This window comes from Microcaecilia unicolor, chromosome 5 (genome assembly GCF_901765095.1).
Source record: "Microcaecilia unicolor chromosome 5, aMicUni1.1, whole genome shotgun sequence".
NCBI classification, from domain to species: Eukaryota; Metazoa; Chordata; class Amphibia; order Gymnophiona; family Siphonopidae; genus Microcaecilia; species Microcaecilia unicolor.
The window spans coordinates 63,083,110-63,103,039 of record NC_044035.1 but is presented as its reverse complement, the minus strand read 5'-3'; the positions used below and the strand labels follow the sequence as shown (position 1 = coordinate 63,103,039).

Here is a 19,930-nt window from a genome sequence, read left to right as displayed (position 1 = left end):
GCGGACATCGATACCGGTACCGAAGAACCGGCCGTCGATACCGATGTCGAGGGGCCGGTGCAAGTTCCAAAAAGACGGTCCCGTAGAACTTGCCTCGCAACCTGAGTCCGTTTCCGGAGACCAAGACACAAAGAGCACGACTTGATATTGTGCTCCGGCCCGAGGCACTGGAGGCACCAAGCGTGGGTGTCGGTCTGCGAGATAGGCCGGCCGCACCGACCACACTTCTTAAATCCACTCGGGACCTTCGAGGACATCGACGGAAAAATCGCGTCGGCGAAATTAAAGTCGTCGATGGTGGCGGTAAATCACACCTCGAAAAATAAATCGACCGTGCGGCCACAAGGCCGCAACGCGACGCCCCCGCTAGAAAACGAGGGAAAACAAGCGCGTTCACTTTTTTTTTGTTTGTTTTTAACAAGAAAAGAAAAAGGGTCCGGAACGCGCGGGAACCAGAAACAAACAACAAAAAAATAAGAAATTCACGAAAACGCGACGGTTTTCCGGGGCTGACAAGAGAGAGTGGCGACGCACGACTCTCTCCAGCGCGGAAAAAACAAGACTGGCGGGAACGGTCGCGCACAGGCGGGAGGACGGCCGCGCATGCGCGGTGGGCGTGCCCTGCGTGCGGACCGCCCGCGAAGCTTCTTCCGGTTGGTGGGGGCTGCCGCGGACGTCACCCAGTCGTGAGAACAAGCAGCCTGCTTGTCCTCGGAGAATGCCCTTAATCCATCTCTACCACGGAGTTCTCTGGAGGCTTCCTGGAGCTTAGCTGAGACTGTGCAAGCATTTTACTGGACACCCTAGGGCACTCGGTGTCAGAGGCAGCCCTTAATCTATCTCATATCTTGGTGTCTCTACTGAGGAATGCAGTTGCAGGTGCATGACTAAAGGGGTACACCCAGTCCCTTTGGAGCATGGAACTCTGTACTGCTCCAATGGGGAAGACAAAAAGAGGCATGAGGACAGTTATAGCTCAGATGGTTGAGAAGGGCCCTTTAGATAAACATCTGTTGGCATTACCGATGCCAACAGGGATGAGGAAAGGACTTCACAAAGCCGTGAGACAAAAGAAAACACAGTGAGGTGAATCAGCACTTCTTCTCCCTTCGATGCTTCCTTTTCACTGGAGGGTCAAACTCCGCCCCCACAATCTGTAACGTCCAGGTGCAGGCGAGCGTGGCATCTCCCACTGTGTCACTTGAAGGAAGAGGTTCTCCGGATTGAAACAAGGAGCAACTGGAACTTCCAATGTGAAGGTACCAGTTTTTGCATCCTTCTCTCTACAACTTTTAACTGAGCATCCTCTGTTAAAATGAACAAGAATTTGTAGGGTAATTTGAAACTTTATAGTAAGTTTACTGAAGAAGCATCTGCAAAATTTTCTAAACAGGATTTCCTCTATTGAGAAAAATTTTGAAAAGGTTGAACCGCAGGTGAATGCATGTCAAGTTGCAAGTGTGGCTTTAACTTCAGATGGAGGCATTGGAGAACACTTCAGGGGCAGTCAATTTGTGACTGTTAAATTTTCCTGTGACTCATATTTCCCCCCCCGAGAACTTTTTAAAAATGTATTTAAAAGAAATTTTACAGCTTACCCTAGAGGATTGTGAATTCTTATTATTCTCAGAGGCTCTAGGGTGGTTAATCAGGAAGGGGATATGGATAACTTAAACAGCCTCGATCTTACTAACAGGCAGATGATCAAAATCAAACATGGGTGATAGAGGCCAATAAAGCTGTACTAGCACCTTCATTTGCTTGCTGGCACTGACCGCTAACTGCATGCAAACGAGGTCCCCCTGATTTCTTCCTTATAATCAGTGGGCAACATGACAAACAAGGGCGCTGCTCCCGTTGCAAACCCTGTAGAGTTGGCAATAGGATTTGCTGAGCAAGGGAGGAATGAGGGAGACTAGCAGAAGAGATTTAATAGGTTCAGGATTTTCTCCAAGACCTCTTAAACCCACCCCTCCAAACACTAAAAAGACCCTGGTGGTCCAGTGGGACTGATAGCCTACCTGACCCTCACCAGCACCACCCCCCACTGCATACCTCAAAGATGAATCCCTCCTCTGCAGGCACCTCCTCAAAATTGTGGCATCCTGCCCTATTTATCCAGACTTCTCTGGTTCAAGATCTTATAACTAGAAGGGTGACCCTGTTAGTTTCTCTGCCTTCTGTTGAGAAAAAAAATGTTAATTTCAGACCTTTTTTTTAAAGTCTAAAGTTCTCAGAGTAGCAACTTTCTCAAGAAAGAAATAATGTTTTGGTTAATTTTAACAAAGGTTGGTTCTCTTTCATGGTCAAGTGATTAATGTTTTTCGGATGTCTCTCCAAGAATACAGTAAAGAGACTTTCTTGTCTTAAGGACTAGGGCTCTGACCCCAAGGATGTTCATTCTGTTGGAATTTCCCAGAAAATGAATGGTGAAGTTTCAAGGAAAAGAGTATAGCTTTCTAGAACCCAAGCAACTACAAGAACAGATCCAGACACAGAAGAATTAAAAACAGAGGTGATTAATTTAATGGATTGCTGTCTGTGGGGGTCTATTTGTAAGGATTAATCCAAGATGGACCAGGCTTATTAATAATAATATTAAGATGCTTTTATTTTGTTAATTGACTTTAATTTTCCTTCTTTTCCCAATTATCACTTGGTTTTGATGCCTGACAAAGCTAATGCAATAACATTTTGATTTCTGTGGTGTTCATTTACTTATTTGTTGCACTGACCTTTTTTTTGTTAAATGTTATTGAAAGTTAATAAAAATAAAGTTTAAAAATTTTTGTCCCTAAATTTTTGACTGCGATGTGATATGCTATTACTGCTCCCCTCCCCCCTTAATTCCTTCTGGGCATCTGCTTCAAAATTACTTGGATTTAGAGGCAGATGCACTAAAGCTAAATGAGCCTTTAATGACCCTCCAACGAGGAAAATTTGATCCGTTGCATGCATCAAAGGGCTTTTACCGAGGAAGCCAGCAGCTAACGAAAACGGAATGGAGATGAGCAATTAGTGTGAAAACCCCATTGAAACGACATGCACTAACCTTTTCCGATTGCCTTTACGCAGGAAAAAGGCAGGAAAACTAACGAGAGGTCTGGACCTCTCGTTAGGACAGCTCTGTGCCAGGAAAAATCATTAAGTGAAAAAATAAACAAACTGAGCCAATCCCAGCGCATTAGCAGAGCTAAAAGCGCTGTGATTGGTCCAAAGGACGTCAGCAAACACATCAAATAAAAAAAATAAAAAAGGATCGGGAGGGGGCAAGGGCGCTCATCAGGAGCGTCCTGTATGGACGGCCTTGCCCCCCCCCCGCTGCTCCCCACTTTCCGCCGCTCCCCCCCCCCCCGAAAAAGCAAATGCTAGCTGCCCCGGTCCCCCTCCCTTCCTGTTCCTGTGTTCTGCAGAGCTAACTCCGCCTCCCGTCATTCTTCTGCCCCGTGCCCCGCCCCCGCTGCCCCCCCTGAGGTCGACTACGCCGCTCCCCCCCTCCACCGAGACCCCCCTCCCTATTAACGACCCGAGCAGCGCCTCTCACCTCTTTCAGAAGCGCTGCACGGGCAGAAAGATCTATTGTGTTGGTTGTAGAGTCTCCATGACGTCTCTTCTTCCCTGGCCTAGGCCCCGCCTCCTTCTGACGTAAGTAACCTACGTCAGAAGGAGGCGGGGCCTGGGCCAGGGAAGAAGAGACGTCATGGAGACTCTACAACCAACACAATAGATCTTCCTGCCCGTGCAGCGCTTCTGAAAGAGGTGAGAGGCGCTGCTCGGGTCGTTAATAGGGAGGGGGGGTCTCGGTGGAGGGGGGGAGCGGCGTACTCGACCTCAGGGGGGGCACCGGGGGCGGGGCACGGGGCAGAAGAATGACAGGAGGCGGAGTTAGCTCTGTAGAACACAGGAACAGGAAGGGAGGGGGACCGGGGCAGCTAGCATTTTGCTTTTTCGGGGGGGGGGGGGGGGGGGGCAAAGGCCGTCCATACAGGACGCTCCTGATGAGCGCCCTTGCCCCCTCCCGATCCTTTGTTTTTGGATTTTGCTGACCGGGTAGCCACGTGTATTTGTTGTGGCTTTTTTTTTTGTTGTTGTTTTTACATTTGCAGCATGCGCAGAGCAGCCAGCAAAACGCTTGGCTGCTCTGCGCATGATTTAGGGGCCGATTACCGATGTGTATTGTGATTCTTTGATACATTGTACGTTTGAATACCGATCTGAGCATGTGTGACTTTTTTTTTTGGTGCATTCTTCGTTTTTTAAAAATCGTTAGGGACTTTAACGATTTTGATTTTTTTACGTTTGGTTGCTGCATCTGCCTCTTAGTCCTTCGAGTGTTTGCTCTGCGGGTCTTTGAAAAGTATATCACAATCCGATAGCCAGTCCATCTGTCCTTCCTTGAGTAACTGCAATCCTTTTTCCAAACAGTGATCCCCACTGTTGTTAAAGTGGTGGATCTAAACTATAAACAGCACCTTTCTGTTTAAAGTTCTTCAATCGAAGGACTAATCAAAGGAATTTTGAAGCAGATGCCCAGAAGGATTGCTCAGAGGATAAGTTTGTACACTGAACATTGAACTTTATATTGGAAAGATACGTGATTCAATTGTAGGGTTATTGGAGACACTGGTGACATCTGAGTAGAGGTGCCCTTAATTAAATCAATGTTCATGTTTATATAATGTACTTATTATAGGGTTATTCTGTAATAGTCAAGTTCACTGTCCTAACCCAGGTAGCATGTGAATAGAGGTATTATAATCAAAGAGTGTGTGAGGTAGAATGGATGAATGAAATATTATTATAGGAAGGTACACATATAACAGCCACTAGCACATTAAAAATATATGTAGCATATAAATAAAGTGGTTAACATAGCTTAATTGAGTAGCAGTCACGTTATTGATAGTTAGGCAATGAATATTCATGAGAGATTTGCATGCACTGGATATCCTGAAAACTTGACTGGATGGGGTGCCACCAGGATCAGGATTGGGAACCACTCTCCTAGATCCTCTCAGTCTCACACACCTGCTTTGGTGTCTCTGGTTCCGATATGTGCAATGGGTGCAAGGGAATTAAGGTAAGGAAGGGAGATGAAGCGTTCAGCCATTGCTCCTCATCATAGAATCACACGATTCCCATGTGAGACTTGTTTAATTGAGGAACTGAAAAACATTTCTTTTGTTTGTTTTTTTAAGACCACACTGCAAGGGAGTCACAGTCTTTGCATAGTCACAGTAGAGGTGAAGATGGGAATCAGTGCCACCTGTATGCCAGATATTGAAAATGGCAATGAAGTCTTTTTATATATATATATATATATATATATATATATATATATATATATATATATTTTTTTTTTTTTTTTTTTTTTAAGGCAGCTTAGGAAGATACGGTGGATTGTTTATTTCAGGGAAGAGTATGCTCTATAAGGTGCAGCCTTGTTCAGTGCTGACCTTAGAACCATATCCCATGCGCTGCTCAGTCAGCTAAAGAAAATGGACAAAATTAAGGAGATGTATTCTGAGGTGACACACAATGTTCAACAGAAACTGGACTAGGAAATTAGTCAGAAGGAAGTGTCAGAAGTGTAATGTTACCGATATGTTCCAAAATACTGCACTTGGGTAAAAAAAGATCAGCTGTAATGAGAATGAATGTATATTGTGAAAGGCTAGTATCACAGGTGAGAGCGAAGAAAATCATTCTCAAGAGAAGAGGGAGGATTATTCACATATGTTGAAATTGCCTAGCACAAGTAGTGAAGGAGAGCTCATACTGTCACGGATCTGGGTAGGTGAGCTCTTGGACTACAGTTGGGTACCACTGAAGCCCACGGATCCAGTAGCTCCGACAGATGGAAGGGCAAGATACCTCGAGCTGGACAACAGGGAAGACAGAGAGTAGCCCAGGGAGATGGGTTTGACAGGCATCAGGCCTGGGGATGTCTCTGAAAAGAGCCCTTGGGAGCAGGCCTGGCAGACCAGGACCTGGAAAGGGCAGGAAACGCTAAAGCTAGTGCTGGAGACAGGAATGCTGAGGCTAGGATTGGAGAAAGTAACACTGCAGAACAAGACGAAGCAGACACAAAGCTGGAGAGGGCTAGGGAGATGGGGCTAGGCAAGGCAAAGCGCAAACAAGGCAGGGCTGATAGCAGGGCAAACCAGCCAGATGACCTGATGCGAAGGCACAAAACAGGCCCTGGCTGATGATGTCATTGCCGGATGCCACTGGCCCTTTAAATTAAAGGCTGCAGCGAGCTCTCGCGTCTAAGTGAGGAGGAGATTGGCAGCAATTGGGCAGCATCCTGGGGTGATGAGGAAGCCTCGCAAGCAGGCCTGCCACCCTGCAAGCAGAGCTGAGGCCACAAGGGAAGTCAAAACCAGCCTTCCCTCAGAAAAAGGAGGTGAATCAGGGCAGAAGTTGAAGTCCCAGTGGCAGCGTGAAACATACAATGGATGTGCAACAAGGCCCAGGAGCTCAGCTATCACCCCTACTAGTTAAAGAGGGGGACTGTAAATGATTAGAAAGTCCAAAGAAGGTGAAGAGAGTTGAAAAGCAGGGTATCAAACTGTTTATATTAAAAAAAGCCTTCTAACAGAAGAGTGCAACAACATAAAATACAGTAAAATAATTACTTATTTTACAGTATAATTTTCAAGAATAGGCCTTCAAGTATATAAAGTAGGTCCTTATTTATCCACATTCTAATGAACAACTCTTCCTTTTGCAAAATTGAAGATGGTTATATTTTCAAACACATGCTATTTTCTAAAAGTAGATTTTAAATTGCAATTTTAAAATGAAAAACCTTTAATGATGAAGCATCACAGCATGCTTACCCCTTTCTACTTGGATTTCATTCATATTTTTATCACTTTCTATTGTCTTGTTTGGCCAAAAAATGTAAAACTCTGAAGAATAATGTACTACAAGGGAGACCCATTTCTAAAATTCTTAAATGCCAATGAAATAATATCAATGTATACAGTAGGAGGTGGCACATTTCTACACCTGTTAAGGAAAGAACGCTGACAATAACCAGCTGTTCAGCTAATGTGAGGGAGAGGGAAGATCTATTTTAAATGTCACATAAGGTACATCAAAGTAACAGATATTTGAGGTGACAATACTCATTGTATTTCTAAATGATTTGTTTTAGTCTCCCAAAAAGTGCACAATTCTAATGGTAACTTTTGAGAACAGAAAATGAGTCCAAACAGCTAAAAGGTTTGATAAGAATGAGCCTAATTTAATAATAATAATTAGAAACTGTACATTCTACATTCCTGCTTCATCTAAAGATGTTTCTTAGCATCCTCAGATTTTTCTTACCTTCTCTTGTGTCAGAAGCAGAGATGCTTTTAACATGTTTCTTTGGCAATTTGCATGTTTTGTGGGGCAGGGTATATCTATCATCTCCTTTGTTGGACAAAGCAATAACTTCTTGAACAGGGTGAACATCTGTGGTCATATTTTCAATGTCATTTTCTTTAACATTTTTGTTGTATTTTCTTTGCAGCTTATGAGCTTGTGCTTCTTTAACCAGATTAGTATTAGCCAGGAAAGAAGGAGCTTCTGTAATTGCGCTATTTTGCTTCTTTCTGGAAGATCTGGTTAAAATTTTACCTTCAGAATTTTCTAAGGAATTTACATGCTGCGACTTCTGTGTTGAGATTAGGTTGTGTGTTACTTGGTCTGTTTCTTTCAACTCTTGTTTACTTTTTTTATTCCTGGAGCTTCTTGATTGCACTGGTGATGTTTTAATAGAAGTCACTTTCACTTTTCTCAACACACTTACTCTTGATTCTATAAAAGGACAGAAATGAATTAGCTTCATTCCAAAAACAGTCTTGTATTTATAATGTACTTAATACAAAGCAAAATCAAAGTAATTTGCAATATTCTGAAACAAAAGGAGTGCTATATTGCTCTATTAAGGACACTGTACCTACAGTAAATCTCATTTTGAGTCAAGTGAACTTTTCTAACATTTCATTGCCAACCTCAAAACAAAATATATTGTCAGGTTGGCAATGGAATGTTAGAAAAAGTTCATTTCCTTGAAACATGAAGTATTACAGATACAGTATTCTTATCGAAAGAGACAGTATAGCAATGGTCATATGATTTCAGGTCACTAATACACCATTACAAATTACAACTTGTATTTAATGGTGGTAACATAAGATCAATGACAAGTAAATGAAAAATTTAAAATCTTTGTGAATTGTCTTGATATTAGTATTGTGATGTGCTTTAATGAGAAGGTTCAAAGCATACCATCAAGTCAAATCAAATGGGCAAAAATACCTCTTCTTGCTAAGTATGTATTACTCCTGCTGGAATTCTGGGCCAAAAAAATAAAAAAATTTAAATTCTGCAAACAAAATTTGCAAATTCTACAAGTTTATTAGTTATTATTTAACCAATATTATAGTCCCCCTGCCCTGAACACATATACCATCCATATTTTTCCCAGCCCCCACCCTGTACCCAAATATAGCTCTACCTTTACAACGTTCCTTCCCTTCCTCAATTTACCCATCCACAGCATCCATCCTTTCTACCTCCCTCCACAGATAGCCACTTTATTTTTTTTAGTCATCTGTCCACTTTTTAGTCATCTGTCATCTGTCCATATGTTTTATAGCATCCACCCTTTCTTATAGCCCCTCCCTCGAGCATCCACTTTTCTTTTACATCCCCCTCCCACATATAGCATAGACTTTTTATAGCCCCCTCCTCCACAAAATCCATTTTTTACAGCCCCCCCACACACATATAGCATCCACTCTTTTTTTTAAACAGCTCCCTGCATGCACCCACACGCCATCCATATTCCCCCCCCCCCCCCCCCAGCCGCCCCTGCACTCGCTTGTGAGGTAGGAGCAGAAGGAGCTGCATAGGAGTACCTCTTCCTGTCTGCTGCTACTCTGGGTCAGTGCCACCGAGACATTCTTCGTCAGTTCCATGAGATTACAGCGTTTTTGAAAGAGAGATTGCACTGGCCCAGAGCAGAGGCAGCAAAGAGTGGGGTTCTTTCCTGCCCCCAAAGAGGCCTTTAGATCACCAGGGCGTACTCAGGTACCAAGGCTCTCGGGGGGGGGGGGGGGGGGGGGGTTGGAGTCAGCAAGCCTTTACCATGGGTTGGGGAGGCCAGCCAGCCAATCTGGAGCACAGATTGTGCACAGAAATGTTTAATTCTGCAAGGCTGCGGAATTTTGATCAAATTTTGTGCTCTACTATTTGCGCAGAATTCCAGCAGGAGTAAAGCGAAGTTACTTACCTGTAGCAGGTATTCTCCAAGGAAAGCAGGCTGATTGTTCTCACTGATGGGTGACGTATACAGCAGCCCCAGGTCCGGAAAATCTTCCTAGCAACAAAGCTTGCTAGAGCCTTCGAGCGTGCGGGCATGGCCATCTTACCGCCTGTCACACGAGAGTCCCACTTCAGTCAACTTAGAAAGCAAAACCAAAGAAAAGGAACAACTCCAAAGGGGAGGCGGGCGGGTTTGTGAGAACAATCAGCCTGCTGTACTCGGAGAATACTTGCTACAGGTAAGTAACTTCGCTTTCTCCGAGGACAAGCAGGCTGCTTGTTCTCACTGATAGGGTATCCCTAGCCACCAGGCTCACTCAAAACAACAAACAGGGTCAATTGGGCCTCGCAATGGCGAGGACATAACAAAAATTGACATACAAAGAAACATCTAACGGAGAGTGCAGCCTGGAACAAAATAAAAATGGGCCTAGGGGGGTGGAGTTGGATTCTAAACCCCCGAACAGATTCTGCAGCACCGACTGCCCAAACAGACTGTCGCGTTGGCTATCCTGCTGAAGGCAGTAATGAGATGTGAATGTGTGGACTGATGACCACGTCGCAGCCTTGCAAATCTTTTCAATAATGGCTGACTTGAAATGGACCACTGACACTGCCATGGCTCTAACACTATGAACCGTGACATGACCCTCAAGAGTCAGCCCAGCTTGGAAGTAAGTGAAGGAAATGCAATCTGCTAGCCAATTGGAAATGGTGCGTTTCCCGACAGCCACTCCCTGTCTGTTGGGATCAAAAGAAACAAACATTTGGGCGGACTGTCTGTGGAGCTGTGTCCGCTCCAGATAGAAGGCCAATGCTCGCTTGCAGTCCAATGTGTGCAACTGACGTTCAGCAGGGCGGGTATGAGGACGGAGAAAGAATGTTGGCAAGACAATTGACTGGTTCAGATGGAACTCCGACACCACCTTCGGCAAGAACTTAGGGTGAGTGCGGAGGACTACTCTGTTATGATGAAATTCAGTATAGGGAGCATGGGCTACCAAGGCTTGAAGCTCACTGACTCTACGAGCTGAAGTAACAGCCACCAAGAAAATGACCATCCAGGTCAAGTACTTCAAATGGCAGGAATTCAGTGGCTCAAAAGGAGCTTTCATCAGCTGGGTGAGGACAACGTTGAGATCCCATGACACTGGCGGAGGTTTGACAGGGGGCTTTGACAAAAGCAAACCTCTCATGAAGCGAACAACTAAAGGCTGTCCAGAGATAGGCTTACCTTCTACATGATAATGGAAAGCACTAATTGCACTAAGATGAACTCTTACGGAGTTGGTCTTAAGACCAGTCTCTGACAAGTGCAGAAGGTATTCAAGCAGGGTCTGTGTAGGACAACAGCGAATATCTAGGGCATTGCTGTCACACCAGACGACAAACCAACTCCATTTAAAAGAGTAACACCTCTTCGTGGAATCTTTCCTGGAAGCAAGACTCGGGAGACACCTTCAGAAAGACAAGGAGGCAAAATCTACGCCCTCAACATCCAGGCCGTGAGAGCCAGAGACTGGAGGTTGGGATGCAGAAGTGCCCCCTCGTTCTGCGTGTTGGAAAACAATCCAATCGCCACGGTTCTTCGGAGGACAACTCCAGAAGAAGAGGGAACCAAATCTGACGCGGCCAAAAGGGCGCAATCAGAATCATGGTTCCGTGGTCTTGCTGGAGTTTCAGCAAAGTCTTCCCCACCAGAGCTATGGGAAAATACGCATACAGAAAAAGGCCTGACCCCCAATGTAGGAGAAAGGCATCCGAGGCTAGCCTCTCGTAGGCCTGAAGTCTGGAACAGAACTGAGGGACCTTGTGATTGATCTGAGTGGCAATAAGATCCACCGAGGGGGTGCCCCAGTCTCGGAAGATCTTGCGGACAAACGCCCCGTTGACAGACCACTCGTGAGGTTGCATTATCCTGCTCAGACTGTTGGCCAGACTGTTTACGCCTGTCAGATATGTGGCCTGGAGAAACATGCCGTGACGGCGGGCCCAAAGCCACACCTGGACGGCTTCCCGACACAGGGGGCGAGATCCGGTGCCCCCCTGCTTGTTGACATAGTACATGGCAACCTGGTTGTCTGTCTCAATTTGGACAATTTGATTGGACAGCCGATCTCTGAAAGCCTTTAGAGCGTTCCAGGTCGCTCGCAACTCCAGGAGATTGATCTGAAGACCTGATCCCTGAAGGGACCAAGCTCCCTGAGTGTGGAACCCATCCACATGAGCTCCCCACCTTAGGAGAGATGCATCCGTAGTCAGCACTTTTTGAAACTAAGGAATTTGGAAGGGACGTCCCAATGTCAAATTGGACCGAATTGCCCACCATATCAGGGAGTTGTGAAACGCGGTGGACAACAGGATTGCATCTTCTAGATCCCCTGCAGCTTGATACCACTGGGAAGCTAGGGTCCACTGAGCAGATCTCATGTGAAGACGGGCCATGGGAGTCACATGAGCTGTGGATGTGGAGGCCATATGGCCCAGAAGTCTCAACATCTATCGAGCTGTGATCTGCTGAGAAGCTCTGGCCAAGGAAACCAGCGACAGAAGGTTGTCCGCCCTCGCCTCGGGAAGATAGACCCGAGCTGTCTGAGAGTCCAGCAGAGCTCCTATGAATTCTAGTTGTTGAACTGGAAGGAGATGGGACTTTGGGTAATTTATAACAAACCCTAGTAGCTCCAGGAGTTTGAGAGTCATCTGCATGGATTGTAGAGCCCCTGCCTTCAAGGTGTTCTTCATCAACCAATTGTTGAGATAAGGGAACACGAACTCCCAAGCCTGCGTAGCGACGCTGCAACGACCGCCAGGCATTTGATGAACACCCGGGGCGCAGAGGCGAGCCCAAAGGGCAGCACACAATACTGAAAGTGCTGTGTTCCCAGACGGAATCGAAGATACTGCCTGTGAGCTGGCAGTATCGGGATGTGTGTATAAGCATCCTTTAAATCCAGAGAGCATAGCCAGTCGTTTTTCTGAATCATGGGAAGAAGGGTGCCCAGAGAAAGCATCTTGAACTTTTCTCAAATCAGATATTTGTTCAGGGCCCTTAGGTCTAGGATGGGACGCATTCCCCGTTTTCTTTTGCACAAGGAAGTACCTGGAATAGAATCCCAGCCATTCTTGCCCTGGTGGTACGGGCTCGACCGCATTGGCGCTGAGAAGGGCGGAGAGTTCCTCTGCAAGTACCTGCCTGTGGTGGGAGCTGAAGGACTGAGTTCCCGGCGAGCAATTTGGTGGAGTGAAGGTCAAACTGAGGGCGTACCTGCACCGCACTATTTGGAGAACCCACTGGTCGGAGGTTACGAGAGGCCACCCTTGGTGAAAAAATTTTAACCTCCCTCCGACCGGCAGGCCTTCCGGCACGGGCACTTGTATGGCAGCTATACTCCCTGTGGATCCAGTCAAAAGCCCGTCCCTTGCTTTTGCTGGGGAGGCGCAGGGGCCTGCTTGGTCGCATGCTGTTGACGCGAACGAGCTCGCTGGGGTTGAGCCTGGGAAGGCTGTCAGGAAGGAGGATTGTACCTACGCTTGGAGTAAGCATAAGGAGTAGTCTTCTTTCCCCTGAAAAATCGCCTACCTGAAGAGGTAGGTGCTGAAGGCGCCCAGTGGAAGAGGTTGTCGAGGGCGGTTTCCCGCTGGTGAAACTGTTCAACCAACTGGTCAACCTTCTCACCAAAAATATTATCCCCCCCTCCCCCAAGGGACATCCGCCAGCCGCTGCTGGATCCGACTGTCCAGGTCAGAAGCGCGCAGCCATGAGAGTCTGCGCATCACTATACCTTGGGCAGCGGCCCTGGATGCAACATCACAAGTTTCATAAATACCCCTGGGCAGGAATTTGCGACACGCCTTCAGCTGCCTGACCACCTCCTGAAAAGGCCTGGCCTGCTCCGAAGGGAGCTTGTCAACCAGGTCCGCCAGTTGCCGCACATTATTCTGCATGTGAATGCTTGTGTAGAGCTGGTAAGACTGGATCTTGGTCACGAGCATGGAGGAGGGAATGATAGGCCTTCCTCCCAAAAGAGTCCATAGTGCGAGACTCACGCCCCGGGGGCGCCGAGGCGGTATCCCTCGAACTCTTGGCTCTCGACAGCAGAATTCACAACCGCAGAGTCGTATGGCAACTGAGTCCTCATCAACTCCGAGTCTGTGTGGACTCTATACTGGGACTCCGCTTTCTTCGGCATGGTGGGATTAAAGGTTTCAGCCAGTTCCGCAGCAGTGTCTCCTTCAGGACATTGTGCAGCGGAACCATGGAAGACTAGGTGGTGATGGATAGTCGAGGACTTTGAGCATCTCAGCCCTCGGCTCGTCCACAAAAGAGGCAAAGGAAAGGCTCTCAGGTGGGGAGGAGTTTCCTTTCCAGTGAAGGAGTGGGGTCAGAGGGAAGACCACAGGACTCCTCGGACGAGAAATACCTGGGGTCCTCCTCCTTGGTGTCGGACAAGAGTTCTCTGACTTACATCCGAAACTGGGCCCGTCTCGACTCAGAGGAACCACATTCTCGATGATGGCGTCGAGAGGTGGATTCCCGAGCAGGCGGGGACAAATTTCCTTCCATCGACGCCACCTGAGTGGCGGCCGAGACCGATGATGCAAACGGCACCAGGGTCGACGATAGCATCACAGGGCCAGAGCCAGCCGGTGCTTCCGTCAACGGTAGAGACTGGCGCAGCAGCCCTTCCAGGATGCCTGGGAGAATGGCTTGGAGTCTCTGGTTGGGAAAGGCTGAGGGGCCGGTGCCAGAGTTGGTGCTCGAACCTGCATGGGGCCAGGAGAAAATACCGAACTGCCTGACGACCGACACCTCCTGGATGGCGGGGGAGCGGTCCTCCTGGTGTCGACGCTTCTCAGGTGCCCAATCTCTCGACGCCCCAGAACCATGTGAAGGGGGCGACCGAAGACGATGCTTCTTAGCTAACTTCTTTTGATGCACGTCATCGGCGCTCCACGGTACCGACAAGGAGGATGTGGAATCCACACGCCTCCTCGGGGTCGGGTCCGAAAGGGGTCGGTCCCGATGGCCCTGCACAGCAGGAGCTGCCGAGGCAGGTGGAGGCCCACTTGGCTGCTCACTGCTCCCAGCGAAAGAAGGTCGTCAGGCCGATGGTACCTGTACTCCTGAGGTCGATGCCATGTCCGGCGCCGAAGTCGACGCCACCAGTGCCGATGCTGCCCACGTAGACGCCGAAGGGCCAGCGCAAGCTCCAAAAATCCGATCCCGTTGAGCTTGCCTCGCTACCTGTGTCCGCTTCTTCAAGCTGAGACACAAGTTACACGCTTTGGGATTATGCTCAGGCCAGAGGCACTGAAGGCACCAAGCGTGGGTGTCAGAAAGCGAGATCTGCCGGCCACACCGACCACACTTTTTGAAGCCGCTGGGTATCCTCAATGTCATCGACGGAGTTTTTGGCTGCTTAGTTTCTACCTCTAGAAAAGGTTTCAGTTTAAAACTATGGGAAAAATACCTATTTCTAGAGAAAATTTCATTTAAAACTATGGGAAATGGGTTTGTATACTATGGCAACTAGTTAATGATGCTTGCTTTTCTCTCTCTCTTTTTATTCCCCCCTTAATACTAAACTAGGACCTGCTTGCTTTTCCCTCTCTCTCTCTTTTTAGTCCCCCTTAATACTAAACTATTCTCCTGTTTTGACTAATGAGTTCAAAAGCCTGCATTTACAAACAGGAATCCAAAGTAAAGTGTTTACTCCATTGATATTAAGAATTGACCAAAAGGCAACTTCTTTCTTAAATACTATTTAATATTCAGCCTATTTGACCAAAATGACTGAAAATTCTAGGTATAATTATAGACAAACATTTAACATTTGATACTCAAGTTTCCTCAGTAATCACAAAATCTTTCAATTCTTTTTGTAAACTAAAAAGAATCAGACCCTATTTCTCATCAGAAACATTAAGACTATTGGTACAATCATTAACATTCCAATTCGATTACTGTAATGCCATATATGCTGGCTGTAAGGAGTATCTATTGAAAAAAACTCCAAACAGCTCAAAACAATGCAGCAAGTTCATATATAAAATCTCTTGTTTTGAAAGTGCCTCCCCTTTATTAATCAAATTACACTGGCTTCCCATCAAAGCAAGCAGTAGCTTCTAATTATGTACCTTTACCTTTCAAATACTAAATGAACAGCTCCAGACTATATGGTACCATTAATAAACTCTCAAACACAAAATATGAGGCAAGAAACTATCTCAGACTACACCTCCCAAATTGCAAAAAAGTGATCTACAAAACTGTCCACTCTGCAGACTTCACTTACCTAGGAACCAAATGGTGGAACGCCTTACTACCCAAAATAAGAAATATACAGGAATATACTAGATTCCGCAAAATCCTCAAATCGTTCCTATTCAAACAAACCCTCACAAAGAACAACCATATCTCAAACAATTATTACCCGAATTGGTTATTACTTTATTTACCATTAACTTTCTCTTTGCTTCATATACAATTTCTCATTCATAATAGATTTCCTAAATGTTAAACACTGGATTCTTACAACAAATTACTTTCTTATGCATTATTCTTTGTTATGTATCCTATACTGTTTATTGTAAGCCACAATGAACTCAAACTTGTTTGGGATAATGTGGGATGTCACAAATAAATACCATAAAATAAATCAACTACTGTCCTTGACTCTGCTCTGAAAATGGAACTGGAATAATCGTCCCAAACAGAAGCAATCTCTCCAGAACAAACTTCAGTGTCAATCCTTTTAATGGCTAATTCACAGACACATCCCATAGATGTTAGAAATTGAGAAAATGAACAGGGCATAACCATGCTAAACCAGGCCAAGTACCCACTGGTCAGAGATGTGTGCTCACTCTGGGGTAAAAAGAGGCAAAGACTCCTTCCCACCAGATCTCTCTCTGAATGGATCTGCCAAAACTCATTGGGACGTATTCACTCCACCAGAGCTGGGGCCCCACCATTTCTTGGTCTACGAATACCACAAAAGAGCTTTCACAATTTACCTGTGTAATAGATGGAATGCTACCCTGGCCTGTAATGCCTCCGGTCCTTAAGATGTGTGACCCATGAACCCTCTGTGGATGACAAGTGAGCTCTATCCTTGTTATGTTCTGGGGTAGTCTCCCCCAAGATCTTTGTCTAACTTATCTTCTCCAAAGAACATCTTTCTCAAATGGGAGCCTGCTGATGACTTAAGAGGCCAAGATCGCTGACCAATTGCACAGCCACAAGGAAAACTGACACACCAACACGAAAAGTGCACCTCACCAAATTAGAAAGGGTACCCACAAGAAAGGATGGCAGGCCATGTCTGGGTCTCTGGCAACTTCTGAATCTTCTAAAGCATATCAATTACAAATATCCTCTTCCACTTCTGAATTCTCTAAAGTGATGTTGCTATCGCTCAAACTGTTACAGATCAATGGAGAAAAAGCCTCACAGACTCCTCTGTCCAGGCCTTCAACTATATGGAGCACTTGCTGTCATCATCGGCACAAAAACCTCCATAGGTCTTTACAGTCTTTTGAATTTTGAATCTGTTACATTTTAATTTTTTCAAAATACAGAAAGTTATCTTTGCAGTAGCACAGTCTCTTTTCCTTTCCACGGCCAACAGTGGCAAAGGTTTCGAATCCTTCTTCAGGGTCTGTGCAACTTTCTTATTCTAGTAATTTCCAAATTGGGTTGTTCAGAACCTACGGATCCTCAAACTCTCTACCTTAAGAAACTTGTTTGTAGAATCCCTCATGCAATCCAGTAGCTCTCTTCTTCTTTTAAATGTTTTTCTTGCCCCGATCTATGCAATCTGCCAAAGAATCTACCACAGCACACTGCTGCCTCAATGCCCATAATGAAAATTCCTCCTTCAACGGCACCTCAACTTTTCTGTCCTGAAAATTCTTAAAGGCCTAGCCTTCTTCCATTAGAGTGTTATTTTTCCAGTTACAGTGATGATCAAGGTATCCATTTTCAGGAGATTAAACAGGAGCTCCAAGTCCCTCCTTTAGGAGGGGATAGTGCCTTCCCATAATCTTTCTTCCTTTCAGAACAGTTTCTGGAGCCTCACATTCTGACAAAATCATCTTATAGAGAGTCATATCATGAAGAAAGGTCTTGGGAGTGCTTCCAATTTTTCTCCAGAATTGGAGTCTCATTTATCTTCTCAAATGCAAAGGAAAGACATAACCTGCACTATAAAGGAAGGAAGCTCTTTCTTCCAGAAAACCAGAAGGTTTCTCCCTCTCCTTGGGAGAGATATCACCCTTCTCTGGGGTGCAGCTGCGGAGGGGAATACCCGTATCCTCATCCTCCCCTCTCACAGATAATGGAATGATGGGTCCATAGAACACCATTTGCTGCCTCACCAGACAAACTAAGCATCTTAGTGCCCAAGGGGGTGGAGGAGAGATATAAGAACATAAGCATTGCCATACTGAAAATAATGAAAAGGCATAGCTATAAGGTAAAGGATGATATAGCCCCAAAATACCAGTGATACCGAACACAACTAAGCCTCCCACTTAGTCACCTCTCCCCTCTCCAATCGGTTCAAAACTCTGCTGCCCATCTCGTCTTCCGCCAGGGTCGCTTTACTCATACTACCCCTCTCCTCAAGTCGCTTCACTGGCTCCCTATCCGTTTTCGTATCCTGTTCAAACTTCTTCTACTAACCTATAAATGTACTCACTCTGCTGCTCCCCAGTATCTCTCCACACTCGTCCTTCCATACACCCCTTCCCGTGCACTCCACTCTATGGATAAATCCTTCTTATCTGTTCCCTTCTCCATTACTGCCAACTCCAGACTTCGCGCCTTCTGTCTCGCTGCACCCTACGCCTGGAATAAATATCCTGAGCCCCTACGTCTTACCCCATCCTTGGCCACCTTTAAATCTAGACTGAAAGCCCACCTCTAACATTGCTTTTGACTCGTAACCACTTGTAACCACTCACATCCACCTACCCTCCTCTCCTCCTTCCTGTACACATTAATTGATTTGATTACTTTATTTTTTGTCTATTAGATTGTAAGCTCTTTGAGCAGGGACTGTCTTTCTTCTATGTTTGTGCAGCGCTGCGTACGCCTTGTAGCGCTATAGAAATGCTAAATAGTAGTAGTAGTTTTGGTCAACTGAAGAGGATAAGCAGTGGTTTTTCTCCACAAATTGGCAGAAGTGGAGGTTTTTTTTTGTCCTTTTTTTCCCCCTCCTTACTGCACTCTCTATAACCAGTCTTGAAACCTAAGACAAAATTGTTGAACGTAGAAATATGCTATCACTTGTTCTCAGTGAAATACAGGCCAAGGGCTCAGGCTAAGAGCTATGCCTCTAAGAATCAAAGATCACCTCTGACACAGATACATTTCACTGCAGCAAATGCTGAAATGAGTAACTTGAGAGCAGACAGAGGGAGGGTGGAATCTGCTCTTTAAATAACAGCTGGACTGGCACTAGCAAGAAAGTCACAGGCAAGGATGTTTTGGCTACTGGAAGATAGCAGTGGGTCAGATGCAAGTAGGATGAGAACATCCAAGGGGGACTGGAGGAAGGCTTGGGAACGTGCAAGAATCAATACTATCAACTGATAATATGCACCTGGGAACATGTGAAGTCATTGCAGTCAAAAGATGTTGATACTTAGAATTTGGAAACATGTGAAGTCATAATTATCAATTGATAATAGGCACAGAGTGCTGGTGAGAAGGTAAAATTATGTATCATACCTGATAATTTTCTTTCCATTAATCATAGCTGATCAATCCATAGACTGGTGGGTTGTGTCCATCTACCAGCAGGTGGAGATAGAGAGCAAACTTTTGCCTCCCTATATGTGGTCATGTGCTGCCGGAAACTCCTCAGTATGTCGATATCAAAGCTCCATCCGCAGGACTCAGCACTTAGAGAATTACACCCACAAAGGGACACTCTGCCCAGCTCACCACCGCCGAAACGGGGGAGGGGAATTAACCCAGCTCATCCCCACACAAGTGGGGGAGGGGAATCCGTCCAGCTCATCCCTGCGGAGCGGGGGAGGGACACCACACCCGCCGATGCGGGGGGATCTGGCTTATCCTGCAACCGCGGGAGGAGCTGACTGACCCTAACACCGCCGAAGCGGGAGGGGTACAAAGCTGCCCTACAGCCGCACGAAGCGGGAGGGAGTGCCGGCAGAATTTAAGTCTCAATCCAGCCCCGTAAAACGGAGGGGAGAGGAATGCAGCAGCTCACTGTAACACAAACTCGTCTCAACTCTTGAAGAATCCAAGTGAAAAAACTTGAACACAAAGTCCTCCTGAAGGAACTGAAGACTAACTTGAACCTAAAATTCAACCAGAATATAAACAGTACAGATATCTGGGAGGGGCTATGGATTGATCAGCTATGATTAATGGAAAGAAAATTATCAGGTATGATACATAATTTTACCTTCCATATCATCATGCTGATCAATCCATAGACTGGTGGGATGTACCGAAGCAGTACTCACCCAGGGCGGGACATTGAAATCCCTGACCTCAACACTGAAGCTCCAAACCGGGCCTCCGCCCGAGCAGCCACAGTCAAGCGGTAATGCTTGGAGAATGTATGGGCCGATG

The 19,930-nt window shown here is 46.0% G+C and overlaps 1 protein-coding gene across 1 annotated transcript in view; it reads right to left on the bottom strand.

The window, feature by feature from the left end:
• LOC115471258 (proliferation marker protein Ki-67-like) overlaps positions 1-19,930 on the bottom strand; it is a gene marked incomplete at its 5' end in the record, with an annotated part of 176,303 nt that overhangs the window by 33,396 nt on the left and 122,977 nt on the right. Inside the window, 1 exon segment of the mRNA XM_030204959.1 lies at positions 7,336-7,809. Coding sequence (XP_030060819.1) covers positions 7,336-7,809 — 474 coding nt within the window.